At 48.3% G+C, this 13,737-nt stretch overlaps 1 protein-coding gene across 1 annotated transcript in view; it reads left to right on the top strand.

The window, feature by feature from the left end:
• LOC137438614 (netrin-G2) overlaps positions 1-13,737 on the top strand; it is a 208,372-nt gene that overhangs the window by 134,065 nt on the left and 60,570 nt on the right. Inside the window, 2 exon segments of the mRNA XM_068133822.2 lie at positions 4,713-4,835; positions 10,835-10,897. Coding sequence (XP_067989923.2) covers positions 4,713-4,835; positions 10,835-10,897 — 186 coding nt within the window.

Raw genomic sequence — 13,737 nt, 5'->3', positions numbered from 1 at the left:
CCGGCTCTTTTGGGGTATGGCTCTTCCGGCTCTTTTGGGGTAGGGCTCTTCCGGCTCTTTTGGGAGTATGGCTCTTCTGGCTCTTTTGGGGTATGGCTCTTCCGGCTCTTTTGGGGTAGGGCTCTTCCGGCTCTTTTGGGGTTGGGCTCTTCCGGCTCTTTTGGGGTAGGGCTCTTCTGGCTGTTTTGGAGTAGGGCTCTTCCGCTTCTTTTGCAGTAGGGATCTTCCGGGTCTTTTGGAGTATGGCTCTTCCGGCTCTTTTGGAGTATGGCTCTTCTGGCTCTTTTGGAGTATGGCTCTTCCGGCTCTTTTGGGGTAGGGCTCTTCCAGCTCTTTTGGGGTAGGGCTCTTCTGGCTATTTTGTGGTAGGGCTCTTCCGGCTCTTTTGGGGTAGGGCTCTTCCGGCTCTTTTGGGGTAGGGCTCTTCTGGCTCTTTTGGGATTGGGCTCTTCCGGCTCTTTTGGAGTAGGGCTCTTACGGCTCTTTTGGAGTAAGGCTCTTCCGGCTCAATTGGGTTAGGGCTTTTCCGGCTCTTTTGTAGAAGGGCTCTTCTGGCTCTTTTGGGGTTTGGCTCTTCTGGCTCTTTTGGAGTAGGGCTCTTCTGGCTCTTTTGGATTAGGGCTTTTCTGCCTCTTTTGGGGTCGGGCTCTTTCGGCTCTTTTGGAGTAGGGCTCTTCAGGCTCTTTTGGAGTAGGACTTTCCTGGCTCTTTTGGGGTAGGGCTCTTCTGGCGTTGACCATCAGGCATCAAATTCCTTCGACTGTATTGCCAATCCCATTTGGCTGTAAATGATGAATGTAACACGCGTTGTGCTTCAAATTCCAAACGTAATTCATGACATGAATCAAATACGAACTCAATCATTCAGTGGTAGGTCATGTTGGCAGGGTGGATGTATCATGTATGAGATACCCCGAGTAATGACAGTGGTCCACTTCACTTTGCTGCTGAAATCCAAGGAATTGCTCCAGCATTCCTGGATCTCATGGATCAAGACAGACCTGCTGCCACACATTTTGAAATCATTCAATGGGGCTTCCGTTGAGTGATCCTTTTAAGATTTGGGAATTTTAAGGAATTGGGTGATTGACAACTCTAATCCCCATGATTGTTGAGAAGTCTGTTCTCGGGGACAGAGAGGGGATATTCTCAAGGCCGCAGGACCCACCGACTTTAGATGGCGAGAGATTGTTGTCGCCTAAACATCCGTATACCACTTTCAAAGTACTAAAATACCTGATTTACTACTTGTCCATCGAAGGGAAATAATTCATGATTCACTCGTTTGTCATCGTCGCAAAAAAGTTTCTTTGTGTGATTCATGCCTCTTGGTGAATGTGAAAATCAATCACAATGTCTGTGATGTGGATAGTGAAATGTCACCGTGAGTGCGTTTCAACACACGTGCATTTACCTATCGTCATATTCCAGGTTTGCAACAAAACTTTTTTGTTCATTTGCTTTGTCAGTCATCGAGACAATGACCAAACCCATGGTGTTACTACAATTTTGTTGTGTAGGTTGTGTCATCACATCCTCACTTGCATTACCAAGCCATTCATTGGATGATTATGTTTGAAACATCCTTACAATGCAATTAGCGAAGGAACGCCAGATGGGTTCATGATACATGCGAGTACCAGTGGGATAAAGCAGTGATGCAACCCAAATTCATTCCGTTTTAGGTTACACATTATAAAGTGCATTTCTTCATGTGCATATCCTGTGAAAATTGTAGAACAAGGAGAATGTGCATCAGATTCGCCTTTTTTTGTAAAATGAATCTCTAATCATAAATGCTGAAGTTTTATTCATACTAATGCACAAAATGCATTTTCGAAAGTTAGTCGTGGGTCCCAGGTGGGGCGGGGCAATGCCCAAGGTTCACCTATGGCGCCTAATACCCTTGCACCGGCCCTGGGTTATGCTGGAGCCCTGAACAAATTCCTACCATCACCTACTGGAGGAATGGCATCATCTGCACGGCCACACCCTTTAGCAATGAGGCAAATCAGCAGGTACTTGCTGCTTACGAGAGATGGATAATGCACTTTCGCATTTTAGCACAGCATTGCAGACCACACACCCACACCCACACATACATATACATACATACACACACACACACACACACACACACACACACACACACACAAACACACATGCACACACACATAAACACACATACACACACACACACACACACACACACACACACACGCAAACACACGCACACACACACAAACACACATGCACACACACATAAACACACACACACACACACACACACGCAAACACACACACATACATACATACATATACATACATACATACACACACATATACATTTACGCACACATACACACACACACATAAACACATACATACATACACACATACATACATACACACACACACACACACACACACACACACACACACACACACACACACACACACACACACACACACACACATACGCAAACACACACACACACACACACACACACACACATACAAACACACATATACACATACATACATACATACATACATACATACATACACACACACACATATACATTTACGCACACATACACACATACACACACACATACACACACACATACACACACACATATACACACACACACATAAACACATACATACATACACACATACATACATACACACACACACACACACACACACACACACACACACACACACACACACACACACACACACCGTTAAATTACAACAAAACAACATCTCATTCACAATCTCGTGAGAATCCATAATTTCGTGATATGTGACGGACAGACAGACTGACATGTGTAGTACATACATTTATTATTTAAGTGACAATATTGTTTAAGTTTGTAATAATAGGGACAAGAGGCTTCCTCTTCTTCACCCAAACGCTCTGTGTACCTGATTGATGCCATCATGCAAAGTCTTTATTTTGGGTTTGGTGAACATCTGAAGTTGAAATTATCTGATATTATGTCCATCGGCCAGATATCCCAATGGTACTGATGTTCAGGATGCAGAACATAATAATGGAGTCTTAGGAGGTTAGATGGGGGTGAGGGTTGAGGGCAGTGGTGTTAGGGTTGTGGAAGGGGTGGCATCCTGCCATACCTTAGTCTTACCGCTCTTGAACAGGTGAACCCAGCACTTGAAAATCATTCCAAAAGACTCAAAATTGTTTTTCTAATATTAAATAAACTTTATGCCTTTCTTAAATTGAATTGATTTTGAACTTTTTTTTTTTCCAATTGATTGAGAATAAAATTAATTCACCTTCAGTTGCAGTTCCCGAATCCAGGTGACTTCATCGATCGGAATTCAAAGCATCATCGAAAATACGGGGAAAAACGTAATCCCGAGCCTCAAGTGATGCCCTTGCCCCGGGCAAGGAAAATCTGTAAGTCCTTCCTCTCTTAATCCACAACCTCAGGGCAACATTCTCATTGATGCCGCTGACCCAATGGTGAACTCATTAATTTTTCACTCTTTCCATCAATCGGACTCGCCATCAGCTTTCTTTTATGTTGATAGAGCCGTCACCCGGTGACCAAAACGTCTGTTGAGTACGTCAACGAGATGAAGGACCCACTGCTACATAATAATGAAGGACCCACTGCTACATAATAATGAAGGAGCCACTGCTACATAATAATGAAGGAGCCACTGCTACATAATAATGAAGGACCCACTGCTACATAATAATGATGTAAAATCTTAATGTCAGAATGGACGCCTCTACCATGACATACGCATCCGACAAGAACTCGCAACTTCGAATAGAGGGCTTCGTTCTCTGACTGTCCACTTAGGGAAATGTATGGTCATTTATTTTCTTTTTAGCTGCGCCCTCCATGTGTACATCTTTTTTGATGTCCACACTCTCTTTTCGGGGAGCTTCAATGCAGGAGGAGGCCATTAGGCCCATCAAAGCCTGCACAATGTTTTTTTTTTCAATGCTCTGGCCTTTTTATATGCTGAGCATCAAGGAGGCATCCATCAGATTTTTCAAGTGTTCGGTATGGCTCATACGACATTCAAAGCACCCACCTCCAAGACTCGGAGCGGTCTTCGGAGTCTTGTGAACATGTTCGGAGTTCGGAGTCTGGTTAGCATTCGGAGTCTGGTGAACATGTTCGGAGTTCGGAGTCTGGTTAGCATTCGGAGTCTGGTGAACATGTTCCTCCAGAAATTTTGAAGACAAAATGGTTGAGATTTTTTTTTTTAAGTCATGACTTTCAGTTTCATTGCACATACCCCTCACTATCTCCTCTTCCCATAAATGAAGAGGTTTGTAGGTCCACTATTGGGATATTGACACAAGTAGCAGGGCGAAGCAGCAAAGGTCTTACCACGGAGGGACGCTTGCTCGTAGAGACCTGTTTAATTTTTGCTGAATGTGTTAAGAGGGTGAAAGATTATTCCTCCTTGCTTTGTGATTAGAGAAATCCTGAAGGGGTATGGTTAAGCAGCATTCTAAAAAGTCGTGGCTTCATCCTTTAACTATCTTAGTAATGGGGCCCTGTACATTGTAATTACAGCATTGCTCCTTAATGGAAGTTAGAGCATCAGAACTCCAATGTGGAAGGATTTTTTTTATAAAGCATTTTAAGTTTTATTCACCATAACCTCATTCATGCTGATTCCTTCAGTATTTATATTCTTTATTGATCCTCTCACAGCTCCTGCTGCTTTCCCTAACCACGAACGAATATGGTCAAGTTCATCTCCCCTGGAGGGCTCACAGAGGAGGTTGGGGGATGCAGATGTGATGCACAGACAGGGCCTGGGCTACGGAGGAGGAGGTGAGCAGTGAATGAATGAGGTCGAGGGGGAATTCAGTAGAGATCTAGGTAGGACTAAGTAGTAGAGGCGATAGAAAGATGATGAACAAGAGTTGTGTGTTGCGTGGATATGGTGACCACTCGGGAATGAGATGATGGGATGCAGAGGATTTGAGAAGTGTAGGAGGGAGGTAATGGATGCATTGATAAAGGAAGGGTTGGAGGACATGTCTAATGGAGGAATATTGCAGGAAGTCATGAGGGGATGATGGTGAGTGGATGAAAGAGAGAGGAAAATAGATTAAGGTAAGGGCAGAGAGAGAAACAGAGGCAGGAGGAATGCCAAAGTGACTTTGCTGTCTCAGCAGCGAAGGGCTCAGGCAAAGTGCTTGCTCAGTAATTGTATATCGGTGCGGATGAAAGTTGACGGGTGGATTCACCCAGGAAACAAAAACAATCCTTACATTTGGGCAGCAGCAAATCATTGTATTGCAGGATGAAATACCGCAATCCATAAAACACTTACTATTAATTATTTCCATAATGATTAACGAGGGCATCGCATTGATAGTGCAGCGGGTAGTGAGCTCGTCTGTGGGCCTTTTCATCATAGGTTCGACTCCCGCTGGAATTGGACCTAACTATAAGGCCGTTGAGTACGCCATCCTTTGAACGGGCATTAAGCTGGCCATTACATGTACAACGTGGACACTAAACATCCCAGGTATCTTTCACAAGCTTGGTCCTTTGATCTGGTACCAGATCTTTCACAGGCTTGGGCCTTGATGAAATTCCAAATTTTCCGTTTTGATTGTGCCTTGCCTTGGCTTTGACTACCTTGCCTTGTTTGAGCCATACTGCGTCCATAACTCTGGTCTGACAGATTTTCACTAATTGGCATATCTGGGGGAGAAGGGAGAGGTTGGGGGGCTGCCTTCACATAGGTTGATATTTAACTGTAAAAAATTTGTTTAATTCACACATTGCAGACACGACGACAATATCGAAAAAAACTGAGCAATAAAAATGCAGATCCTTACTGGGGTATATAGAATACTGAAGCGCGGTGTAACGCGCGCTGCTTGTAAGCAAGGAGGAAGCGGACAACGCGGTAAGTGGTAAGAGTCTTTATTCAAGAGCTCCACTGTAACACTGGAGCGTTCCGGGCTGCGCGCCCGGTGTATATCCCGCGGCCACGCCTACCCCTCGGGCGTGGCCGTCGCCGACTTGGTGCGCGGAATGATGCCCTCGCGCCAGTGAGCTTTCGTGTCCGCCACACGCACCCCCCCAGAATTCCCGCGCACCTGGAGGGCCAGTTTGCGGGGCAAACGGATGACCTGGCCGAAGCGCCCTCTGGCGACTGGCGGCGTCCGGCATGCAGGGATGCCAGCTGGGATGCCTCCGGCTGCACCCGGGATGGGTGCAGGCTCGGGGGGTGGCGTGCCGGCGGGGCCGGGCAGTGCTGGGGGTCCGCCCGCCGGGGGGCGGCCCCGACGCGGGGGCCGAGCCACCGGCGGTGGGTGGTCCACGTCGAGGTGGGCCGGCTTAAGGCGGTCTATGGAGACCCGGTCAGGAGTGCCGCCGATGTCCAAGGTGAAATGTTTCACCCCGGTCTCCAGCACGCGGAAAGGCCTGTTGTATGGGGGCCGCAGTGGTGTCTGGTGGGCGTCGTGCCGGACGAAGACGTACTCCGCGGTGCGAAGCTCCGGGGCGACGTGCGTAGGTGGGTGCCCGTGGTGCGCCGTGGTCACCGGGGTGAACCTCTGGGCAGTCTCCTGCAGCGCGGAGCGCTCCTGCGCCGCGGACCATGGTGCCGTGGAGTCGGGGAGGAACTCGCCCGGCACCCCCAGCGGTTGCCCGAAGACCAACCCCGCCGCGGATGCACGCAGGTCGTCCTTGGGCGCCATCCGGAGGCCCAGCAGCACCCAGGGGAGCCTGTCGACCCAGCCGCCATCGCGGAGGGTCGCCCGGAGCGCGGCCTTCAACGAGCGGTGGAACCGCTCGCACAGGCCGTTAGCCTGCAGGTGGTAGGCCGTGGTGCGGTGCAGCTGGACCCCGAGCCCCCGTGCGACTGCCCCCCAGAGCTCCGAGGTGAACTGGGGGCCGCGGTCGGACGAGATGTCCGAGGGGGCGCTGAACCTGGCGACCCAGGTGGTGATGAACGCCTGCGCGACGTCCGCCGCCGTCGTTGACGCCAAAGGCACGGCCTCCGGCCACCGGGTGGTGCGGTCCATCATGGTCAGGACGTGGGTGAAACCCCCCGAGGGGGGCAGAGGTCCCACCAGGTCCACATGAACGTGGTCAAACCGACGTTCCGGCACCGCAAACGGGGCCAAAGGGGCCTGGGTGTGTCGGTGCACCTTCGCACGCTGGCACGCGAGGCACGTCCTGGCCCAGCTGCGGACGGCCTTCCGGAGGCCATGCCAGACAAACCTGTCGGTGATCAACCTCTGGGAGGCCCTCGTGCCCGGGTGGGACAGGCCGTGGATGGAGTCGAAAATCCGGCGCTGCCAGCCCGCGGGCACGATGGGCCGAGGCCGCCCGAGTGAGACGTCGCACCAGAGGGCCGTGCCCGTGCCGTTGAACGGCACCTCGGTGACGCGGAGGCCCGTAACGGCGGTCCGCAAGGCCTGGACGTCGGGGTCGGCGGCCTGGTCCGCCGCCATCCGGGCATAGTCGATGCCGAGGTGGACCACGTGGGCAACGGACCGGGAAAGGCAATCCGCCACCGGGTTGTCCTTCCCCGTGACGTGCCGGATGTCCGTCGTGTATTCGGACACGGCCGAGAGGTGACGCTGCTGCCGGCCGACCACAGCTCGTAGAATAGCCCCCCCTCATCCCTTGTGGATCAGACAGAGCAAGGAAGGGGTGGATTATGGTGAATCTATATTATATTTTGTTTGTTTGTTTATATATGCTTCAAAAACTAAAAAACTATTGAAGCCAATCCAACCAAATTTTGCATGTTGCCTAAGGGCAGCCCATGTATGGTTTCTGTTGGGGTAGTACATCTGTGGGAGGAGGTTCAGGGTGGGAGAAAGACCACAATTCTCTCTTCCTAAAAGTGTATGGTATAGGCCTCCTGGTGGTCAGGGCCGGTATTACAAATCATCTTCTATAAAGAAAGTTAAAACAACTTGATAATATACATTACAGTGATGTTGAAATCTGAGTGAGAATCACCGGTGAAGTTTGGGTGGTGGGGGAGGGAGGCAGGATTGGGCAATGCCTCCACCCATATTTTTTTCATTCATTTACAATTGGGATAAAAACATCCCGTATTTAAACGTGAGTAACAATAATGAACGTAAACTGTATTTGTGATTTCACGTACACTGTAACTACACTAACAAACGGTAATTTTGGAAGCCAGACCTAGCTACCCATTTTTAATATTAAGCCCTCCCCCCCACACCACCCCCTTCCCCCAAAATAGAGAAGTCAAACTATGCCTATGGTGAGAATAATTCCAAATTTTCAAGATGTTTAATTTCACCCATTTTAAGTTGAGGTTCTAACCAAAGCAAACAACACTGAGCTTCGCAGCAAAGCGGAAGTGATTTTTGATTGCACCATATATAAGCAGCAAGGATGGTTGATGAAGGTGACATCAGCTGACTTCCAAGCAGATGGAAGATGACCTCGGGCAAATGAAAGAGTGAATAGAGCAGAATGTTTGAAGTACAACACGCCATCTTTTGATTAAATCCCTCATATATGTGATTAATATTTTTAGTTAATACTAGCAGAGTACCCGCCCTACGGGCGACCCTACAGGCGATCTTGTTCCAAGCGTGCAACACATTTTTCTGCCCTGACACAACTACTTTGACTTGGAATTCTTGCTGATTTCCTTTGGTAATATTGCTCTTGCTGATTTATGTTCAACCTAGGTGGCCTGGGTTTTTGAGGCATCTCATTTTTCCAGAAAAAAAAGATCAAACGTCACCCTAGCTAACAATAACCACGACCACCCCACACCCCACACTCCACTCCACCAACCCCTCACAATCCCCCATTAAGCATCACCCTACCTAATAATATCCATAACAACCACACCTCTCCCCCCACAACTCCCCTTCAACCATCACCCTAGCTAACAATACCCAAGACCACCCCACACCCCTCACCCCACTCCACCACCCCCTCACAATCCCCCATCAAGCATCACCCTACCTAACAATACCCATAACAACCACACCCCTCCCCCCACAACCCCCCTTCAACCGTCACCCTAGCTAACAATTCCCCCCCCCCCTTCCTCTCCACCATCCCCTCACAATCCCCTGTCAACTGTCACCCTAGCTAACAATACGCCACGACCACCCAAACGCCCCCCCTCCCTCCCCATTCATCATCCAATCAGTATCGGAATCCGAGCTCGCAATGCACCATTTCTCTATGTGCCGTTGCCTGCAGGATCACAGTAAGTTCACAATGTGACGTCACTGGCAAACTCGAAAATCGACAGTCCAGGGGGTTTTTTTCGGCACCTTGTGATTGGCAAATAAAAAAATATTCCCTTCAAATTAGACCGTGATTAATGATTGCCAATGCTTTTTCAGAAAAAAAAAAATTGGGCTTGGGTTCCCCTTTCATTCTTTGGAGCGTTTTGGGAATTTAAGGGACTTTGGGGTATTTTGGATCTTCAGGGTATTTTGGGTCTTTGGGTTCCATTGGGTCTTTGGGTCTTTTTGGATTTTTGGGTCTTTTGGGGTCATTAAGGGTCTTTGGGGTCTTTTTGTCTTTTGGGTCTTCAAGGATCTTTGGGATATTTGGGTCTTTTTGGTCTTTGGGGTTGTTAAGGGTCTTTGGAATATTTTCAGTCTTTGGGGTCTTTTGGTTCCTCTGGGTCGTTTGGGGTATTTAGGATGTTTGGGGTATTTAGGGTCCTCTGGGTGTTTTGAGTCTTCGGGGTCTTCTCGGTCTTGTAGGTCCTCGGGATGTCGAGGGGGGAGGCAGTCTTTTGGGTCCTCTGGGTACATTAGGTTTCTAAGTATTTCAGGTTACATTTGTGGGTGGAGACAGGTCAGCTGTCCAACCAATGGATGAAGAGCGGATATACATAAATACAAACACTTGCTCCATTATATATAGATTATTGACCTGGTCTTACAAATACTTTCAAGTGTTTGTTTGTACATTTGTGCGTTATACTTTAACAGCCGAACTGTTCCAAAATTTTACGGCCGAAGCCTCCTCAAATAGTACCGAGAGGCCCCAAATTTTGAGTGTAGGTACTTCAGAATCTGGGCAAGGTTTCAAGGTATTGCTTCTCAATGTCCCTCTCACTCCATCCCACAAATCCCTCCTGTCCCACATGGAAATTCTCCATATGTTTGTGTGCGAGGCCCAAACTTTGGGTGTAGGTACTCCATCCAGAACATGGACAAGGTTTTACGCTACCAAACATTTGTCTTGACATCTGTTTTTGAGGTCACCAAAATCCGCTATAAAATGTATGATTGTTGTGAGGTCATGGAGCGCTCCCGCTGGCGCATTGGGAAAATGTAACCACCATGAGGCTAATAACTCCATAGCTTTTCAATGTCCAACACATCACGAAACCATCGCTGGGAAAAGCTCAACCAGCCAGGCAGCACAGGGGGCCACCCTCCCCCCTGGCATTGCCAGGTATCCCCTCGAGTAATGAATGTTTTTACATTGGGGATATTTTTGGTTGGGGGAAAGGGGGTGGATGCACAGAATTATTAAAGTTATTTTTTTCTCAGATTGAAATAATTTTTAATTATCAAAATTGATCCCCACGAGCATTGTTATGGCTGTCGCAATGGCTCCATGAGGTTGCTTTCAACTGATCAGATAATAATTATTGTTAGTGGTGATAAATAAATCATTTGGTTAAACAAACATTGGTTCAAGATGCAATGATGTATTTATAGATGGGGTATTTTTGGGTTTGGCTTAAAAGGCGTTTTTTCCTTTTACCTCCTTGTATCACTTTCTATGTTTTGTTGAAAGACATTTCAAGTTTTAACATCTGATGTTTCTTTCTTCAGCAATATCCCATGCTGCTCTTTGGCCCAGCGTTTCCTCCTTTGAGAATAAAGAACACGGCTCAGGTACCTGTATTTTTACATTGAATTTTCTGACCCCAAATCTCAGGGAAGAGCAAAATGACCGAGGGTGTAATGTTCATAAAGGCAAACTGATAGTGGAGCAGTGGGTGGGGATGTATGAGGATGTGGGGGGGGGGGGGGGGAGAGGCAGCGAGTGCAGGTAGACGTATTTACAGCTAAAGTGGAAGGAGGAATAAGATTGCCCTTGTGCAAACACGTGATTCCACAAGGAAAATAAGAGGGGAGTAAAGGAGTGGGGGTAGTTGAGAAGGAAATGCATATATATATTGTTACGGTACGCGGTTAAGGATGTTGTTTGCCGAGCGAAGGCTCCGCGACCGAACAGTTGTTCCCCGACTAAACCCGATTCACCCAAACGTTGGCCGTATCGCGCCACAGATATTCAATGGGGAAAAGACTAAGACAACGAATGCAAAGAGGAAGAAGAAGACGAGAAAAGGGTTGAAAATACTACTAAATTTATTTACTATTTACAGGCTCAAAATAACCAAGGAGAAGGAAAGACAAGAAAATAATATACAGAAGCTTTTAGAGACACAGGGAAAATACTAGCTTATACAGACTTAATTACCTACCCAGGACAGAACAAACAAAGACGACTCACACGGGGAATGATGATAGGAATTGGCTGGAAGGAGAGGAAAGTCCAATTTGTTCGGCAGCATGAATCGGCGCGTTCGGCAGCCGCCGTCCCTTCGCGGCCCTGCTCCAAACTGCCGTCCAGGCCCCAAACGGCTGTCGAGTCTTGTTGCTGCTGTAGACGCTGCTGCTGGCGAGCAAGGTGACGAATAGCAGGCTTTGTGCTTCCCTGGATGATCTTCTGCTTTTGGACCTCACGACTCAGCCCTGCTCTGACGACCCAGCTCTTTCCTGTCCACCTCACCACGCAGTTCAGCTCAGCCTTTCAGCTCATCTCCTGGACTCATCTCCTTGTCTGCTTGGGGAGCGTCCCGCGGTGGGTTATATCGGCCCCGCCCTTCACCCTTTGCGAACCTCCCCCAAGCATTCTCTCTCCGCCCTCTCAAGCCAAGTCCCTCGTTCTGGGTTGGATGAGCGGGGCCGACTTACTCCTCCCCTCTATGACAAGGTGGAGACCCGCCTTTCTTCCCCAACCCTGCCTCGTGGTCAATGGCGGCTTTGGAGGGGATGTAATTGCCAAATTGAGGCTTGGCCATTACGAAAGGGGAAATGGAGGTTTTTGGGAATGGGAATGAAGGGAATCTATCTCTTTTACTCGGTGCAATGGAGTGTCATGTTAATGGACGACAAGGCCTTACCCTAAAACACATAATAAGGATATAAACTGCTGAACAAGGGTTTTATCGGGTCCTGCAATGTGGTGTTTCATGGAATAACTACCGGGACGCCCTTTTTACTTTTACACAACACTGGAGGCAGGAGGCGCAGAATAAACAATAATAATAATAAAGCACACAATAAAAAAAATGCCATCCTCATATCCGCAACACTGCACCCTCCTCCTCTTAGGCACGTCCCGGGCCTACAACTTTAATTTAGTGTGACACGTAGGTGTAGTTCCCTCTACTTTTAACCTGACCCTGAGTGCGACAGTTTTAAAACATAAATAAATGTGTCCCACTGCTCCTTTGCACCCTGCCTAACAGACTCATGCCCACAGTTAACCGAATTGCGGAATGGTCTTCAAACTACACGTTGACGGTGGGGAGCATTATTTACAATTGACACTACTTTTATTTAGAAGACTAACCCAGGACCTGTGATTGTTCTTTCTGGGGGGGGGGGGGGGGGACAGTCTGCTCTGCATCAATGCACCATGAAAGCACGCAAAACGCACCAAAGCACCCTCAAGCACCAATCGGTGCAGTCACCATAGTTCATCAGTGTTCATGAATATAAATAACCAAACAACCCCTAACCCTGCAGGTGGTCTCTTGCTCTTCGGCTCCCTCTGCTGGCTATTACTATGTTCCTGATGTTGTCATCTTCCTTTGCTGGCGGCCTATTTGTAATAAAACTTGCACCCAATGTGTCCATTTGTATTTATTTATGGCCCACAGGGGCCGACTATGTAGGGTTCACCTGTGGGGCATCGGTGCCCTGTGGCCAAGGTCTGCCAGCAAGATTTCGGGCCTTCATGGCTGGTTCCAGCAGAGGGGCCACGCCCCAACCCATGGGGTCCATAAGTGGTGCTCGGCCACAGACATGTGGTCCATAATGTGATGCATCGATGCAGACAGCTGGTTCTGGGAGTTCCGGGCGCACAATGGCCGACTCACGCACGCTCCCCTCGGCGCCCAATGGCGCACAGGTCATGTGGGAGACAAAAGGGGGAAGACAGATGAGCGAGGGGTAAGGTCACAAGGGTACACATCAATAAGGCAATGCAGGGCGAAATGCGTACGGAGAGCGAAGTGAGAAAGCTCGTCCCTACCGTACGTCACCCCCCCTGTCACCTACACTACCCTTGCCCTTACCCCATATTTACAAAAATCCTCACCTTTACAAATTCGTCACTACTGTCACGTCTTCCCCATATTTCCCCCATACCAAATTCGTCTCCACAATCCCTCTACTTCAAAATTTGCCATCACCCAATTCATCATCAATCCTCATAAGGAGGAAGAGATGGAACAACAAAGCACAATGTCACACTGTTACATATTTATGTGAATGTATGTGAATTACTATTCAGGTCTTTGCTTATCAATGTGGACTCGATTAAAGGTTGTTGTGATTAAAGGGTCAGGAGCCCTTCTGGGAAAAAGGAGACCGAAACGGAAGAAGAAAAGACACGAGGTCCTGGAGAAGCGACGATTCTTCTTCTTCCTCGCCGAGCTCGG

Source organism: Myxine glutinosa, chromosome 13 (genome assembly GCF_964187855.1).
Source record: "Myxine glutinosa chromosome 13, kmMyxGlut1.1, whole genome shotgun sequence".
Taxonomy (NCBI): domain Eukaryota; kingdom Metazoa; phylum Chordata; class Myxini; order Myxiniformes; family Myxinidae; genus Myxine; species Myxine glutinosa.
This window is presented reverse-complemented; position numbering and strand designations above follow the sequence as displayed.